This window comes from Phycodurus eques, chromosome 19 (assembly GCF_024500275.1).
Source record: "Phycodurus eques isolate BA_2022a chromosome 19, UOR_Pequ_1.1, whole genome shotgun sequence".
NCBI lineage: Eukaryota > Metazoa > Chordata > Actinopteri > Syngnathiformes > Syngnathidae > Phycodurus > Phycodurus eques.
The window spans coordinates 2767511-2787062 of NC_084543.1; the positions used below are offsets into that span (position 1 = coordinate 2767511).

At 42.6% G+C, this 19552-nt stretch overlaps 1 protein-coding gene across 20 annotated transcripts in view; it reads left to right on the forward strand.

Annotated features, from left to right (window-relative positions):
- nrxn1a (neurexin 1a) overlaps positions 1-19552 on the forward strand; it is a 92671-nt gene that overhangs the window by 23780 nt on the left and 49339 nt on the right. For 18 of the 20 annotated variants that reach the window (XM_061706723.1, XM_061706721.1, XM_061706730.1 and 15 more), the window contains 2 exons: positions 440-469; positions 18306-18607. In XM_061706723.1, the coding sequence (XP_061562707.1) occupies positions 440-469; positions 18306-18607 (332 nt within the window). The remainder of the gene's footprint in view (positions 1-439; positions 470-18305; positions 18608-19552) is intronic. The other 2 variants (XM_061706728.1, XM_061706741.1) reach the window with 1 other exon arrangement.

The window sequence follows — 19552 nt, forward strand, 5'->3', positions numbered from 1 at the left end:
GTGCCTTACTCCTTGTAGACACACACTTGAAGCACATGTTCATCTATTTTTTTCAGTCTTTAATACTTTTTGTACTTTTATAGCGATTACAAATTTTTTGTTTTGAGTTCGTCATCTGCCATTCTTTTGCTTTCTGCTTCCCGTCCTTGGTCGAAAAAGGCATTTTGTGGCCATTGTAAAGGTTTTGCTTGCAGACAGCCGGTAAGTGGCACATCTCGCTGTTAGGCGGCGACATAGACGCGCACGTTCAAACGTACGCTGCCGCTCGGCTCCGTTGTGGCGCCCCCGTCGCTGCCGAGGACGAGTAAGTGTCTGCGCTTCTAGCCGGACGTTCGGAGCGGTCGTTTAGCCGCGCACACGTGTAGTTAGCGTGCCACACGACACACTTCACGCCCCATGATCCTTTGCTGTGCTGACTGTGCTCTTGTCTTCCTTTAAGGTCTGGCACACCTGATGATTGGCGACCAAGGTATGGCCTCTTCTTACCTCACTTCCTGCTGTTAATTTGCTGCATACCATCCACCTCTTACCTCCCCCAAGGCCCCACTCAACACACGCACGCGCACACACACGCCCACCCCTCCTCCATCTTCATCACTGCATGGCGCAGGGAGGAAGTTGTCTCTCTAGGCACTGAACCAAGGTCAGTTCTTTCCTGTAATTGAGGTTTTTTTTCTCTGCCTTTTTTTTTTTTTTTTTTTTTTTTTTTTTCTCCAAACGGCCCCGTGGAAACGATTATTGAGTTTTTAATTTCAGCCGAAAGGGATGACTTCAGCGTTTGGGCTGGAGCTCATAAATGTGAAATGCGGCTTTTAAAGATGATTTCAGAGGAGAGAGAAAGATGAGAGATGAGAGAGCAACTTCTGCCGGGGATATTAACTGGCCAGCTCACCTAATTAGCTACCACAGCGCATCACCTCATCACCACGTAGCTAATTAAGTGACACTGGACCGGCCGTTTTCACACGACTTTGCGTTGCCAGGCTGGATCACGTGGTGTTTTTTTTTTTTTTTTTTTTTTTTTTTTTTTTTTTTTTTTTTTTGGGCCTTTACTTTCCCCGCCATCACATTCATCACTGTGTGTGTGTGTGTGTGTGTGTGTGTGTGTGTGTGTCGTTGACAAGTGCGGATCCACAACCATCGCAGTGCTTTTCCTGCCTTTTCATTGGCTTCCGTGCTGCCCGTACGCTGACAGGGCAAATGCAAAGCAATTCTGAGATATTCTGCTTTTTTAATTTGTTTTGTTTTTTGAGCACGGTCCAAGAACAAGTGTCACCGCCACTCTGCTGTTTGACTCGCAATGCACAATTTAAAAATATATATATATATTTTTGTCCACCTTTTTCCTTCTCTGTGCCCGCTTTGGACTGCACACTGTGTGAATTTAGGAAAGCTGAGAGGTACTGCAAAGATTTTCCTTTTCATGGCGCTGAATGGTTTCGGCATCCGATGTATTGACAAAATTGTTTACAGTATACCGGGGGTGGGCATACAGCCCGTTCTTGTTCTTTTGATTCGGCCCACTGAGAATCCAGAATCCTTTTGTTGCAAATTGTTCATTTTTAAAAAAAATTAAATTGTTTCCTCAAAACTAGAGAACTTCCCATGAAAATATACATCTTAATTTTTGCAAAATTACAACTTATGATTTATTTATTTATTTTTTACCATTACTTTTCCCGCGAAAAATACAACTTAATTTTCAACCTTTTCCTTGTAAGATTTCAGCTTTTTTCTAAAAAATTTTTTTTTCAAATGTACAACTCCTTTCTGAAAAACAGACAACTGTTTTTTTGTCAAAGATATACATCTTCATTCTCGTAAAATTAGGACGTAGGACTTTTTTTAATATAATATATATGACTCTTTTTGCGAAAAATATGAATTTACTATAGACCTTCCTCATAAGATTACAGCTGTTTTCTTGAACATACAAAACATTTCTCAAATATATGACTCTTAAAAATAAAGAACTTTTACAGCTTTTCTTTTAAATATACAAATATTTTCTTGAAAATAGACTCCTTTTATATAAACACACACACACACACGTCTTCTAAAATTATGACTTGACTTTTTTTCTCAAAGATATATATATAAAAAAATTTTTCTTGAAAATGTACTTTTTTCTCTCCTCAACATGGCACTTTTCTTGAAAATAGATGGCTTTTCCTCCAAGATATATGGCTTTTCCTAAAAATGTATTTTATTTTCTCGCAAGATTACACTTTGTTTTCACCAATAATTTTTTGTGGGCGTTAAATTGTTTGCTGTAAATAATACAATAATTACTAAAAAAAAACATTTTACATATTTTTATTTATAGTATTTAAAAAAAAAATTAAAACCTGAGAATGAATGATTATTTTATTGTTAAAAGTAGCTATTTTACATATTTCAGAGTCACATTTTAACTTTAAAAAATTAAAACCAAATGTTTTTTTTTTGGTCTCACCTCATCTACAAATGACCTGTCCATTTTAAAAATCAAATGTTGCCCTTGAGCACAAACGTTTGCCCACCCTCGGTTTACACTGTACAACTCATCGCTTTGGAGGTCTTAAAATTTGAACTATTTCAGTCAGGTAAGCTCCTGGTGCATGAGTGTGCGTGAGCGTGCGTGCGCATGTGAAGGTGCTCATTCACGTGCCCGCATGTGTGCGAATGATTGGGAGCTGCAGCCCGCGGCGCGGCGTTATGAAACGGTAGGTGCCACACCGCATGACGCTGATGACTGCGCTGATTGGCCCACATGCCAACCAGGGTCCCGCTACCTCATCTGATTGGACGGGAGAAGGACATGACGGCCGCCACGTGTTCGATATGAAATGCTCGATCAAATGAAACAACCGGAGGACCAAAATATCTTGAATGCAGCGCAAATTCCGCCTGTAACCAGCAATCACACAGTCACTATTCAAACGTTTTTTTTTTTTTTTTTTTTCCCCCGTCTTTTTTGGGATTGCTGAGTGCATTTGAGTGCGTGAGTTGTGTGCTGAATCCTCTCGTGGAGAGCTGCCCTGAAAGTGTACATCCTGCATCTTCCTCCACATTTGACATCACCTACTCCAGCTGGAACTGACGCGGTTAAACGTATATTTTCAGCGCTATTACCCGACAAAAGCCTTTAGATATGAGTGACTCAACTTTTACGTATTTTACAATATACAAGCCATCGTTCGGATGATTTTTTATTATTATTTTTTTTTTTTTGCTATGACTTGCAAGCACAGACCTGAATAGCATCTATGTTGCGGTGCTATAACCCATAAAGCAACAGTCCTATATTCTTTGTTCTCTGCAAAGAACTACTCATATTAGTGCTGTAGTGACGAGCTTGGAGGAGTTAGACGTCTCAGTGAACAGTATATCTGTCTGTTCCCAGGTGATCAAGGCGGGAACACCAGAAAGAATAGCATAATTGGCATCCAATTGATGCAGTGTGATTATGTCATTACTGTTTGTTTTTATAAACAACCAGTGATGATGACTCCCAAAATGTGGTCCGGTGACGTCATACGTAATCTAACGCGTTACTTTTTATATTAGAGTAGTCAGATTACAGTTACTTTGACTTAGCTGCCAATAGTTACTTTTTTGTTCACGATAAGCAGATCTTAACAGGCTTTTGCATACTATCCCATTTATTGTCAGGCAACAGATATTTATCATTAACAAACTGCAGCGCTTGGGAACACGAGGCAAGTCAATAACCAGGACACTTGATTCAGTCACGGTGCATTTCATAAGCGAAGACCAATTTTCAGCCTTTGTTTTAGTAACTTATAGTTTCTAACTATCCATAACTAAAATGCACACAACGACTAAGTACAATATCGAAAAAGGTAAAATATTTATCAACTGAGCCGTCTGGGGCGATGACGTCACGTGACGTGTTGCACGTTTTCTGCGCGTAGTCAACTCACGTGTCTTGTAATTTAGTTACTTTCGAAATCAAGCGATTAGCAAAGTAACTGAGTTACTTTAAGTTCAAGTAATCAGTAAAGTAACTGAGTTACTTTTTCAAGGTAACTGTGGCAACACTGTAAACAACAATCTGAAGGAGTGTCATTTGCCCCACATTAAAATACACATTACCACAACGTTTGTTGCATTTCGGGGGAAGGCTGCAACGGATTAATGACTTTTCAATTCATTACAAAGGGAAAAGATGATTTGACGAGTCTTTCGAGGTACAAGCGCGGTCACGGAATGTCTCAACTAGGTAGATACGACACACCCCTTTTAAGCTGCGCACGTATTCGAACACTATGCTAATCGCTAAGCTATTAATCCACGCAATGCCTTTGATGGGAACACATTAGTTAGCCGGCTCTCGTCTTCATAACTGTGAGAAATACGGGTACTGGTCTCTGTCTGTTGGTTGCGCCCGTGGTCAATTCTGGAACTAGCAGACTTTGGGGGCGTTTTGCGGTCCGACTGGACACCTTTTTTCTGTCCGTTAAGGCCGAAGTCCGTTGTTTCCGGGTCCGCTACATTGAGGTTCCACCGTACTTGATTTTACCGAGTACCCTCCCATCCCTATTGTGTACCATAGCAAACTAAATCAAAGTGTATTGTGTGGTGGAGTAGAACTTTTATGCAGGGTGGCAGAACCTTCTCCGCTCTATCTGAGACTAAACACGCGACCGCGTGCGCGCCCTACGTGAAGGTCGTCAAATGGTGCCTCGCTTAGGTTAGCTGGGTGTAAAGAGGCTTTTTGAGCAGCCCGCAGAGCCGAAATGAGTTTCTTTGAAAGATATACGCCGTGTGTGTCTGCTGGTGGGTGTGCGAGCGAGCGAGCGGGCGGAATTGGGGAAAAAGCGAGCGAGAGCAGTTAAAACGGTGAATGATGGAAACGAGGAGGCGATAAAGCGAGTCGTCTCGCCTCGCTGTGATGTGGGGAGACCGGCGGTATCTGCAAAGGCGCAGCGCTGCTCCGCTCTGCCCTCTGGGGCCTCCGTACTTTGGCCCCGGGGACGACAGCCCCGGACCTTTCCCCTCCTACGTCGAAAACGTCGCTATCGTTCTCCCCGGGAACAACACGGCGCTTCGAGTCAGTGCGTGCAAATGCTCGCACGGAACAGAGGCAAACTGGATTTTCATCTCATTTTTCAAAGTGTCATTCGTTCTTTGCATTTTGAATTGACAATCAAAACGAAAACGTGGCTGACTGTTTTTTGTGGGCCGTTCCAACGAATCGGTGCCATTTGCCGTTGTAATTCTAAAAATCTCTTCTTTTTTTTCCAACTCCAAATCTGATAATAGACAAACTGTTTAAAATGTGTCACGCATTCTTTGTCATTTCTTTTCTTTTGAAGTGCCTCATTTGAGTAATAGGAATTATTTGTTGATAAATAATAAAATACAATTTCAATAAAATTACCAAATACATTAAACATGGCCCTATAACAGTTATGCTACTCATGCTAATAGCATGTTGACTAAAAACATTAAAGTGAGTCACCAACAAAATTAAAATCACTAAAATTATTTTTTGTTGCAGGACTGAGCTGAGATTTACCGGCACGGTGACCGATTGGTTAGCACATCTGCCTCACAGTTCTGGGGACCGGGATTCAAACTCCAACCCCGCCTGTGTGGAGTTTGCATGTTCTCCCCGTGCCTGGGTGGGTTTTCTCCGGGCACTCCGGTTTCCTCCCACAACCCAAAAACATGCATGGCAGGTTGATTGAAGACTGTAAATTGAAAACAAATAACAAAATATCACCAGTCACCAATCTTTTTTGAATTATTATTATTTCGCAGCCCTTCATACAAATCTAAAGTTATTAAAACACAGTTAAACTTGTTAAAACGCACTTTATAAATCCTTCTCAAGGCATTGAATCGATCACTACGGGACTGTTTTGGTTGACTCTTGTAAGACGACCTGAACGAGTTGCGATCGATTCAATGCAATTGATTCATTTCTTTCTCAAGGCATTGAATCGATCGCAACTCGTTCAGGTCGTCTTACAAGAGGCAACCAAAACAGTCCCGTGGCGATCGATTCAATGACCTGGAAGAATGAGAATATTCACAGGCACACTTTTTAAAGCGTCTGTTCTCTCTCTTGCTCGCGCATTTCTCCAAATCAGAATTATTTGTCACCCCCAGTTAAAATTTACTGTCAAATGTAACATTTAAACACCCAAATGTTCAACCAAACCAAATCATCCCCGCTAGCTTAATGATGTTAAATAATGTGAAGCGCCCTTGACTAGCTAACAAAAGTTAGCATCCATGTTAGCGTAATTATAAACCTTTAAACAACTTAAACGCACACAGAGCAGCAACGGATGCAACGCGAGCATACAACAATACTTACAGGTGTGTATTTGCCGCTCTGTAGGAACGACGACGATCACTGGAGTTTACAGTAGTTGGGGGAATGGTGGTAGGCTAGCGACACTGAAGGCACGCAACTATAAATTCAGACTGAATACTGAAAAACAATCGCTTAAACCTCTGCGACAAACGAACACCGCTCACGGATTATCAAGGAGTCAAGGAAAGAGTTTTGAGCTGCGCTAATCTGGAAGTTTAAATCCGAGCAGCAGCCTTTCCTCTCCCGTCTGTCTGGCCGGAAAACCGTCTGCTAAGGCTTCCGGGGTCGAGCGGCGATGGGAGCGTCTCGAACAGCGCAGGGGGAGAATCCTCGGATGTAATTAGCTGGTTATTCATTTCGCGGGGTACCTCTTGAGGTCGTTTGTGCGGCTAATGGCGCTCGTCGGCCGAGTGTTCTCCACATCAATCCTGTAATCCGTGCGTCGCGTAGTCGAGTGGTCAGCGCGGTGACCTTTAAACACGTACATGAAGCAGGAGACCAAATGACACACACGCTCGCACACAATAACCTTTAAAAGAGTGCCTGCTGAGTAGGTGAGAGAGTGTGCGCGCCGAGTGTAAATATGCATGAGTAAGGCTGCCTGCACAAATTCTTCACGGTCAGCGGACGAAAGGCGCGGGAGCGAGGACGAGGTGTGTGCGCGCCGGCGTGTTGTGCGTGGCGGGTGTGAGCGTTTGCGCTCAGGGGAGGTGGATCGTGAGTCATCGCTTGTGACACATAAAGCGTCGGCAATCCGAGCCAGCTCCTTCTTTTCCCCCCCGAACGCGTTTGTCTTATGGCGAACAAGCGCACAGATGGACGGGCGCTTCGCCGTCGTCGCGCTTGTGTCAAAATCGGCCGCTTGCCTTTTCCTACCTCCTCCTCGACGCACACGCACGAACGCGAACACGCACGGAAAAGCTCTTTGCTGACTGCGCCATATGCCCGCTTGAGGACGGTAACAGACGCCGAGGCGCAGAGAACCAGTCGGTACCAGTAAGGTACAACGCGTCCCGTACCTCTTACTCATCCTGATCCCGGAGGGCTCATAAAAGTCTCACTGGCCTGATTCATTTTTAATAAAATACAGCCCAGCTGAGACTCAAAGGGAGAGAAACATCGTATTCATCTTGTAACTTTGCACCAGTGTTGGGCAAGATACTTGGGAAATGGAGTGAGCTAAGCTACAAGCTAGGCTACGTGAAATGAATTTCGAGATTTGTTTCTCAGACTGAGAACCAAGTGGGACTCAGTTGTCAGTCTTTCTCACCATTTCACTTTTCCTAAAACGGGGCCGCTTGACGCACTTTGTAGTCGGGTGCAAGTCGCCCCTCGCCCCGCTATGTGAGAACTTGAGCGCCTTCTTTCGTTTTCTTTCGTTAGACAATTCAGCGCACCAGAAGGATATTGAAATTGTGATGAGGTTGTTTCAACCGCGAAAGCAACTCAGGTGCAACTTCCATGATTCGTCACCGTACTTTCAAGCACTTTTTGCTTCCCACGCCCCTCTGTACAGTAACTTCAACAATAGCTGAACAAACTCTTATTCTTGAATTCTGATTTCAAAAGTAGTTATCCATCAGTTCGTTGTGTCTATGTAATAATACGAGGAGGCGATGAAACATTTGAGAGACACCGTGACTGCAATGTGGCTCGCAATGAAAATGAGTTTGACACCCTTGGTTTAGTCGAAGACAAATTCTGTTGTATGACTGAGAACAGGTGGATACACGGGTTAATTGTACCTTGTGCCATTTAGTGGAAGAGCATTTTAATTGCTCTCTCCTGTCACTGTACGTCGCTGGCACACATAGATGAACAAAAGTACATTTTCCGTAGTAAATGAGACTATGCTCAATTATCCGTGTACTTACTGTTATTTGATTATTTTATATTGACAAATTTGGGTTACATCACCACCGTGCGCTTGTTTTTGGTTATCCAGATGTAGCACGCCGATGGAGATTGAGGGATAGGGCGGCGACATCATCCCGTGCAATCCCTCCACATATGTTGTTATAATCATCTCAGCCTTAGGCGAGCAAAATGTGTTACTGTTGTAACACAGCGTAGCGGCTAAAAATACACGAGACTCAAACGAGCGAGTGTGCTTCAGGCGACCGGAGGTGCGAGGGCATTCCGCTGTTACAAGGCCGAGTGTCGACTGATGGTTCGGTGTGATTTTCGCGACTTGAGGCTGTGAAAATAAAACTGCAAAGACAGAGCGGTGCCCCCTCTGGTCGTCGGCACCGTTGGGCAAAGAGCCGCGCGCAAACATGCGAAGATTTTTATGGGATACGCCCATAGTTGAAATTCCCACTGCCACGTAAAGTTGATGTTCAATGGTGACCAATGGCTTACAGCCAAGCATGTACAACGTACTCCAACAATTCTCACACTGAGTAATGCAAAAAATAAAGTTACGTAGCTTACATGTCATTTCGATTCTTGTGAAGTTACGACTTCGTTTGGTTACAATTTCATTTTTTCTTGTAATCGTCAGACACAACACGTTTTTTGTGGCACGGAGACTCGTCCTTTCCATTATTGTAAAGTTACAACTTAAATATGGTACGGTTAACCCTGGCATAGTCGCGGTTTGGCCTTCGGGAAGTCGCATATTCACCAATTTCTTTGGCTAACCTTTCCTTTTGTTATTACCTGAAAATCACGTCTATTCACTATTTTTGTGCTCAAGCCAAAGCAATAAATGCAGTACTTTGACGCCATGTGGTGGAATCTCGGTGTGTGATTTATTTCGGTGTTCGTGTTTTTTAGTCTCGTTTGATCTGTCCTGTTTTGTTGCAGGTCACTGAATGCACCTCATGCACAGTCAAAAGTGAAACTGAAATATTATGTTTCTGCTTCTGTCCGGGCGCAGCTGCTTCTAGCCCGTGTAGTTACCAATTATTATTGTGTGTAAATGCCAAAAGGTGACTGCAATGACTTAATTCCATTTGTGTAAAGTGCTCATGCGCATATTATTTGTTGTCACGTCGGTTTTTGCTAACAGGTTATTTCGGCTAGTATGCTAGCTAATATTATTGATGAGCCGCGTGAAGGTAGGTTATTTGTGTTGAATAAAGTCATTTACTGTATGTAACATGGGTTCATGAATGTGTACATGTTGGGCGCATGGTGTCGGTACTTTATAATAATTTTCGTTAAAAGTCAATTATTTTGGGGCGTGAATTATCTGCGGATTTTTGCTTTTCGCGGCAGGGCTCAACTTTTTTTATTTTAAGATTCATTTTTCCCGCAAAGTGTCTTTCACATACCAGTTACATTATTTCGTAGTATCATTTATTTAAACGAGCATTCAATGGACATTAACGTAGGAAGACGTCAGCGCGCCTTTCCCAATTAGAGGCGCTCGTAGATGGACGCCAGGCTTTGTGGCACTGCGATACGCGCGCACATACGGCCGTCAAAAAAGCGGGAGACGGTCGGAGACACAAAGGGAGACGGGAAGTGAGATAAGACTGCAGAGATTCTCTCTGGCATCCCTACTTGGTCGCGGTCGGGATTCGTCAGCGATGCAGATACCTCAACCAAGCTGCTGACACACACACACGCTCCTATTGTCTTTCACATGTTTGTTTGTTTTTTTTATAGCCTCATTGCAGGGTTTGCACTTGTTTTCAGATCCACTCGCTCATGTGTCACCAAAAAGTTTTTCATTTATTTTTTATTTTTTTTATAATTAAACGTCAATTTCACTGCATACACACGCGTATAACAATACTGCGCTTGAGCCTTTCTGCAATTGGCGATTCACTCCAGTGCCCCAGCTGGCATTTGAAGTTCATTCCTTTGCTGTTTGCCAACAGTGGACACACGCACACAAACTCAATTATTTTCGGCGCTTGTCTGGCATTAACATAACAACTGAAAGAGCCGCCCATTAAAGAGCCATTTCATTCCCCCCCCCCCCCCCCCCCCCTTATATGCTTATTATTTGCGAACAAGACGGCTTCATCAAGTGTGTGCGCACGTGCGTGTCGTGTTGCCCAAACCATATAGCATCCGGGCCCGTGTGTGTGCGCGTATGTGTGACTAAAAGAGGATGAAAGTAGCTGTGATCTTATCCCGCTTTAAGACAAACGCATTGTTCCGCCCGCAGACATTGTCATGGAAACAAGGCGGTTTCCCTGGGTACCAGCGGGGACGAGGCCAAACCGGTGCTACGGAACGAAGCGGGCGGGGGGATAAACGCAGACAAAGGAAAGCCCAAAAAATACAAAATGGGACAAGAACTAAAAGATTTAATACAGCGCTAAATGCGCCACGCATCAGAAGAAGCAAACCTTGAAATGCACAAGGAGACTTCAAAGGATTTTCTTGTATTTCTCCGACGATTTATGCGCCCACTGCCTTTTTTATTCCTTTGAGCCAGAATCAAGAGGCTACTGTTAACCTTCCGCTCAATAGACCTTTTCGTCATGTTTGTTAATAAAAGGCCCCCAGGGTACTTTTAGCTGGCAAAAAGTGAGTTAAGACTGCTGAGTTAAACTGAAAAGGACGATAAGTTTTGGGTTACACCACCAAATGTGGTGTATGTATGCAAAATGCAATACACTTGTACTCGTAAACATACACTAATACTACAATACCAACACCACTTTACCTGTCTGACATATACAGTCTGGATAAGATCCGTGTGAAAATACAGAACTTTAAGGTAAACTCATTTTATAATGTTGCTAACACACAGATGTAATATGGCATCTGTATTCTTACTAGTTTATATCCACTAGACTCTGCGTTCTTCTTCGTCCTTTGTGTACTGCTTTTACGTAGGGCCCCCTAGTGCTCAGACGGGGACGCCACGTGACTGAAATACCTTGTGTTACAGGCTGCGTTTAATTGAAATATGTGGCAAGACTTGTCAGTCGTGCCTTTTTTTAAATTTCATTTAATCACCGTGAGCCACATTCAAGGATCCACCATTAAACAGTGACTCAATAAAGGGACTCTTGATAGCGGCCATTTTAATCAGCGCTACTCAGCGTTACACTTCCATCAGCTGCTGACAAACCGAGTCACCTCGGGCATGACAACAAAAAGTGGAAATTCGTCACATAATGCTCGCTTGCGGCCTTATGGCTGATGAAAAGCCATAACGCATGCAACGAGCATCAGTGGGCGATCGCTGTGCTTTTTTTTTTTTTTTTTTTTTTTTACTGCGAAAATTAATTGACGTCCACCCAAAAAGGTTCGGAATTGCGTATACATGTCACAAGATGGCGGCAAAGTAGTTTTCCCCTATGAGACAAAGCTATGGCCTGACTAAATGAAACTCCTCCCCTCACTTCAACATAATTTCTTGTTCCCAGTATGCCACAAATCATCTTTCCCACGAAAATGAATGGAAATGCCATGAAACGGGGAAGTGTTTCGTTACTCCTGTAAGCTGCAGTAATATTAGTCGTTTTACGTAGAGGATAAAGAATACGCATTTTGCTTTTTCTTTGACTTTGTTTTTGGTGTGCAGTGAAGAGGTACCAAGAAAAAAAAAAAGTAACTATTCATCATTAGAGCGAGTGTGCCGTCTTAAAATATCGGCAGGTCACATGACTAAAAGTTCAAGCCCTTTCAAAAATCTGAACTTTTTTTTTTTTTTTTTTTTTTTTTCTTGTTTTGCTCTATAGCCGGCATATAAAAGCTTTCGGTATAAGGAAAGTGGAAAGAAGACGTCGGTGACAGCCAATCTGTCAGCGGCGCGCAATATCTTCCCGCACGGCGCGGTGTGCTAGCCGACGTCCTTCTCGGCGAGCAGCTGCCAGTCAGTGGCTTCTGACAGCCTTGATTTTTATTTTTTTATTTTTTAACAGTTTAACTGCAACGCATATGTTTGCATACATTTGCATACATTTTCAAGCCTTTGCTCGTATATCTGTTTGCGCTAGTTAAGCACGTAGTTAATCCACCTGCCGGTTATTAAAGAAGGAACGCCTTGGACAGCGCGTGTGTGCATGCGTGCGTGTGTGTTGCCGGCTGATAGCAGAACTGCATCGTGGGCTAAAAAGAAGCGGCTGGGGGGGTGGTTTGCAATGTGCTATCTCCAGAATGACAGGGGTGCCATGATTGAAGCTCGCCACGCTGGGATTTACTGGAGATGGAGCAGTGTTTTTTTTTTTTCCCCTCCCTCGCTCCACCTCTCCATCCTCCCTTCCTTCTTCCGTCTCCATTTTGTTTGCCAACAACCTTTCTCTCCCTTTTCCCCCTCCCACCCCCGCACAAACGCACACACCTCGCCGCCATCAGGTGCGGCGTCACGTGCGCTCCCCTGATGTGTCCCTCCGTCGGCCATTTTGATTCAGCGCAGCTGTCCGCGATCATGTGCGCTTCTCTCAATCACCCTCTCTCTCCGTCCGCCTCGTTCTCTCGCCACCCCAAAAAAACACTGCTACGCCCGGTTGCCGTGGAAACGTGGAGACATTAGAGCAAGACAGAGAAGTAGCTGAGTTTGTCACCTCGACATTTCCGGTATGGATTGCCAAACGGGTTGCTAATTTCTGGCATGGCAAGATGGGGAGTTTTGGGAGTACAGAACCGTAATCCCTCGTTTATCGTTACGTTCCAGACCACCCCCGACCAAATATTCACTGTATTATTTGTATGCGTATATTTTCAAGCTTTGTGTATATGGTGTCAAAATAGGGAAGTGCCGGTATTGGTTGGGGTCGCCATCTTCACGCCTATCTGTGACTGAATGCGTGTGACTTTAAAAGGCAGGGCCTGGGCTGTCAAGGGAGGTCGGAATCATCCAATGAGCGTGTAGACCGTTAACCGTCAGCCGCTTTGCGTTGCGTTGCGTTGCGTGAATTGCCGTCAGTTGTGGCAAGCGGCAGGTTGTGTGTGACTACGGGCTTGTGTTTATTTCGTTACCTTTGTTCAATAAAACCATTGAAAATACACCGGCAGCTGTGTCTGTCCTTGACTACGGTGGCGGTATTACAATTCCTTCTGACTAGCGGTGGTAGGCTATGTTAAATTAGCTAAGTATGTTTACTTTAGCCCGCGACCCTAGTGTGGAGAAGCGGCTCAGAAAATGGATGGATGGATGGATGGATGTTTACTTTACCTTAGACGTGTAGTTGTGTAGCGTGAGCCCTATATCGGATGGAGGATAATTTAAGTTCTCACATTCAAGCATAAATAGAAACACGTTTTGTCATAAGCAGATATCCATACAAAATAGAGCTGCTTGCTCCCTGCGAGTGTTTTCATTTTACATTTGTGTGTTTGGCTGTTTGTCCCGTTTAATACACACCTAAAAGTGCATCGCAGACTGCAGCTCATCCTTTCCCACATGCGAAGGCATTACAGTAAGTAACTGTACTTCAAAAAAACAAAACAAAAAACACTTCAAACATTTATTTTTTTTAAAACCCGAGAAAAGCAGTTGCGCAAACGATATGGTTGGATTCACTCCGCTACTCATCTTCTCTTTAATTCACTTTTAGTACAGCTGTCCATGATAATGTGCGCTTCACTCAATTACCTTCTCTTTGTCTCTCTGGGAAAAAAAAAAAAAATGTAACACCCTGTTGCCGTGGAAACGGGGAGAAATTAGCAGGAGCAAAAGATGTACGAGATAGAAAGCGACAAAGTATTTACCTTGCTAATTTCCAGTATGCCTGTTTATGGTTTGTTTTACTTCGCTGCCCGTCTTCTCTTTGTTTCTAAATACATTAGACATGTTTGAAGATGATTGCTGAAAACGTGCAAAGACGAACCACTCAATTGTGGAGACAAAGCGTTCAACTGTCATTTCAGTTTTCTTAATTTTTTTGTTTTTTTTTTTTTTTTTTTGGGGGGGACGCCATGGGACGCGTTTTGGAGTCTGACATGAGTCGTCGCTGTCCCGCTACATAAAAACTTGTAACAAGGGTTCAAGATTGTGTACATTGTATGGAAAACTCCTATTCTCAAATTTGGTCAATTTCATAGTTTTCTCAAATCTATACTATTGGCCAGTCCCCACAAGTAGTAGTAGTAGTAGTAGTTTTACAAATTCTTGACTAAACTACAGTGTTGAAATTGGCTCGCTCTCTTTGACGATGTAATGAATAATGTATTTTGTTTATTTGTTTGTTTCCTTAAAAGTGACGGTTTTGTGGAAATGCGAGGATTTCACCTGATGGCAGCGACATGCTAGCAAGCATAGTGTTGGTGCTTTATGATCCTCTCCATTTGGACTTCTTTGCTGCCATCTTGGGGCAGCTATTTGCAATTACAAACCCCTTATGAGTGGTGTGTCAGTCAGTCGCAGATTTTCGCTTTTGGCAGCAGGGCTCGGTCGGCTTCAAACCCAAATGGGCGAATTCGGATTGATGACTTTCGAGTGCATCCTGTTGCGACACACCCGCCCACCCAATTTGGTGTCTGTCGGGGAAACTGGTGTCGGGGCCTGATTTAATTGTTTGTTTTGTTTTTTTCAACTCTTCTGTCATTCCTCATGAGAGCCAATAATGACTTACTTTACTCATCTGAGCTGATCCGCTTACAGCGAGCGCGTCAGGTGCGCCAATCGTGCGTGTGTTTTGTGTCTGCGTACACGTACGCCATTCCATATGCTGCATGGGCGCTCGGATGCGAGGAGTTGCAACGGGAAGAGGAAGTGTGAGCGTTTCGGGGTCAGCGAGCGCGGCGGATGTTTTACGTGCGCTCCCGTCCGTGTGCGTAAATTAGCGGGAGAGGCGCGCCACACACGCAAACCTAACGACGCATCCCGACTGTAAATTACAGTCGGGGTGCGACTCAGAAATGTATCTTTATTGGTGTGTGTGTGTCTCTCTCTTTGTGTGTGTGTCACTGTCAGGGAAGACTAACCCACGTCGCTGGCTTGGTAATAACTTTTCTGACAAACACACCAATATTTACAGACACCCAAAAAACATGCTGGTCGGAATATAATGATTAAAATAAATAACAATAACAATGTAATAATAATTAATCAATTCATGTTCCCCTAGACCAGGGGTGTTCAACCAGCGGTTCCAGAGCCGCACGTGGCTCTTTCATCCTTCTGCTGTGGCTGTCTGCGACTTTGGAAAATTGAGTATTTCATTTCACATGAAATTATTGAGTTGTTTTTTCCAGTTGTAAAAAAAAAAAAAAAAAAAAAAAAAAAAAAAAACATTGAAACTAAACATGTAAACATTTAAAAAACAAATGTGTTTCAGGATGTCAGGAACACATAAAAAGCATACAAAAATAAGTAAAATAGTTGTCTTGCACACACACACGATAGTTAATTAACAGCAGCACTTGGTAATCAGCAAGTGTGACTGGCAGGCGACGTGTTGCTTCTCCCCCATCCTTCCTCTTTTCCCTCATCTTCAGGCGAAAGGAAGCCAATTTGCCATAATTGCCGTTTGAATTGTGACATATTTTCAGTGGCGCCCCCCTCTCTGTCCTCCTCTTCATTATTCTGTCCGTTCTACTGACTGGAGTGCGGCCCCATTTCCATTCGAGCGCTCTTCTGCAGCTCAGCCGTGACAACCTATTACACTTCACTCGATTCATTAAGCGGCTCGCCCTCCTCTTACCCCGGCCCGACCCGTTCGCAAGATGGCGGCCGTGCCGGAGGCGCGGGAAAACATGTCGTCCTCGCTTGTGTATGCGACGCTGGATATTGCGATGACTTTTCCACGCAGATGTGCGTGCGCGCACGAGTAGATAACAGACCCGAGAGTTTAAGGATGATGGATTGCTAAACCTTGGGCAAATGCCCTTGGGGGTCACCAATGGCGCGCGAGGTAAGCCGCCATTGGTCGCCTCCTCGTGGCAGTGAATCCTAATTGGCCGTTAATGCTGCGTCCTTCGCCGTCGCGGCGTTCGCTGAGAGTCTCGCGAGACAATTTTAAATGATTACATTTAATCAATTCATTTTCCCTGTAGATCACAGGTGTCAAACTGGTGGCCCTATTTGTTTTTTTCTATGAGTATTCAAATAATTATTGGGATTTTTTTTCTCGTTAAATAAAAAAAAAATAATACGAACATTAAATTTGATTATTTTTCTTCCATTTTAATTTTGATAAGAGAGCTTTTCAAAAATGTTTTTTTAAATTGGGAGAGCTCATTTTTAGATATTTACTTTTATATCATGGGATTGTTTTTATTGTTGTAAACGAAAAGACATTGAAAAGCAACTGGGAATTTAGAAAAAAAAACACTTCATAGATATGTACAATAAAAATACAATATTTTATTTTCATTGGATTTTCCATTTTATTTTCGACCGCTGTTCAAATCCCGGCCCCGCCTGTGTGGAGTTTGCATGTTCTCCCCGTGCCTGCGTGGCTTTTCTCCGGGTACTCCGGTTTCCTCCCACATCCCAAAAACATGCGTGGTAGGTTGATTGAAGACTCTAAATTGCCCGTAGGTGTGAATGTGAGTGCGAATGGTTGTTTGTTTGTATGTGCCCTGCGATTGGCTGGCGACCGGTTCAGGGTGTACCTCGCCTCCCGCCCGAAGATAGCTGGGATGGGCTCCAGCACGCCCGCGACCCGCGTGAGGATAAGCGGTAATGAAAATGGATTTCTTTTGTTCAGTTTTGTTATAAATAAAAAGAAAACCAGACAATGTCAAAATATATCAAAGATATATTTTATTTTAAATTGGATTTTTTCATTTTGATAGAAAAAAAACATTTTTTAAAATAGTTTATTTAAAGGAATTATTTTTTTATATAAATAAAAGACAATATAAAAATGTCATTGGTATTTCTTTCCTCAAGTTTTTGTTAAAAAAGATGTTTTTTTTTATTTACATTTTTTCTTTAATTTTAACAGTACATTGTATGTGTATACATACACATATATATAAAATCAAATAATATCAATATAGTTATTTTTCCCCCCAATTTTTATCCATTTTAAAATCTCAAAGAAAGACTTTGGTCGAGTGTCCTTTTTTTATCAAGCGCGAGCGCCGGACTTGAGGTGGCGCGGCTGTCGTAACGACTTCATAAGGCGCCCGCGACTCATCTCGCGCACGCCATCCCGTTCGGCATAAGCCGCAAACCCGCGTGAGCGATCAAAGCTTGTTTACGCGCCGCGCCATGCTACAATTAGCGCCATAGCCGGAAGTCTGTTTTGTTTGTTTTATTCGTCAGTGAGGATTTTCTTGACAATAGCAAACATTTGGATCGTCTTAAAGAATATTTCCCCAGCTTTGTCTTCTCTGGCTGGTTCGGATCAACACCCACCATTTTGTCATCTCGGAGCATATCGCGTGGGGGGAAGGCGACGTGGCTCAGGAAATGTACTAATCACTATCATTATGTTGTCTTATTTAAAAAAAAATATATAATAATAATAATTTAATTTTCTTACGCAGTACAAGTTAGCACCCAATGAGCAAGTCTCCCGTCTTTTAACCCCCCCTCGATTCATCAAGTAATCAGGCTTTCAAATTAAATTTGCATTATTAAACACAATAACGTGCATGTGAGGTGCAGGTATTATTTTTGTCCATGTCTGGTGAGCGACATGGGCGTCAGCGAATAAGCATGTAGAGTTGGCTGGCTGTTCAATGGCAGCTCGCTGCCTGTTGGGTGAATCGGCATGACCATCGGCAACCTGTGTACGAATGTGGTTATTATGTGTTTGTATTTTTACCTTACTTTTTTGGTAAAAATAGATTTTGGCTTGTTTTCTTAACTTATGTTTTTGGAATAAAAATGTATTTTTGTTCCTCCTCTTGCCTTACTTTTTAAAATATTTTTTTTTGGGGGGGGGGGGGGGGGGTGTTCCAAAACAAAAACATTTAGCGATTAAATCGATTTATGGCCCAGCCCTATTCACGGGCATATATTGTATGACTGATATTGCTGCAGCTTCGATGTGACGGCCTTCTTTGTGTTTCATCATCAAATCTTGAGTTCAGAAGGAAAATCACTTGCTCATGTCACGAAAAAACGAAACGTGACCGAGTATTTCTTCTCTTCTTCTTCCGACAGCACGCGATGACTACGTGGCCACCTTCAAGGGCTCCGAGTTCTTCTGTTACGACCTGTCGCCCAACCCCATCCAGTCGAGCAGCGACGAGATCACGCTGTCGTTCAAGACGCTGCAGCGCAACGGGCTGATGCTGCACACGGGCAAGTCGGCCGACTACGTCAACCTAGCGCTGAAGAACGGCGCCGTGTCGCTGGTCATCAACCTGGGCTCGGGCGCCTTCGAGGCCCTGGTGGAGCCCGTCAACGGCAAGTTCAACGACAACGCCTGGCACGACGTCAAGGTCACCCGCAACCTGAGACAGGTAAACGCACGGGCGGGCCGTTCCCGTACGCGGTTAGTGACGTAAAACCAGAGCGGTCGGACGGCGCTTGCCTCCGCCAAGGACTCTTGGGGCCCTCGCTCAATTGATTCTGAAGAATTTTGACAATTGTGTGGAATCGGTTGTGGATAGAATGCCAGGCTAAATAGACTTTTTAACTTAAGGAAATTGATCAATAAAATCAATTTTAAAAAAATATATATATATATATAATTGTATATATATATTTTTTTCATTATATTTTTAAGGATACTCCTATTGTATACATGTACATTCTCTAGAAAATTTGAGACCACGGCAAAATGATTAGTTTCTCAGATTTCTGTGTAGCTTGAACATTTTTGTTTTATTTAATACGCTACTGACAACAAAGTTCCCAAATTCCAGATACAAACAGAGCTGTATATTAAATTCTTTTTTTCCCACGTGGGACGTTTTTTAAAAAAAAAAAAAAAAGTTTTAATTAAATTTTACAATGTAATAATGAAATAAGTAATATTAGGTAAGTAATTAAGTAATATTGAAAAGTAATACAAATATTTCAAAATTTACAATCAATTAAAAAAGTGACAATTGTTAAATGTTCGTTAAACTTCGATTTTTTTTTCTTACCGTCTTTGAAAAAATTTATACAATGTTTAAGATTATTTCCTTACATTTTTTATAAAAACAGGTTTGAAAACTTTTTTAAAAAATTGTTAAATACTTTTTAATTGAGATTTTTCCCCCACTTTAAAAAAGTGTACAAATTTTAAATATTTACGTTTGTATTTAATAAGTGGTGTAGAAAATGGATTGATGAATTTGAAAAAAATAATTGCAATTTTTTGGGAGTTGTAAATTTTTAATGTAAAGAGAAGTTAAAACTTAAAATTTCGATTTTTTTTTTAATGGAAACTTTTAAAATAGCTTTAAAAAACAAGTAAA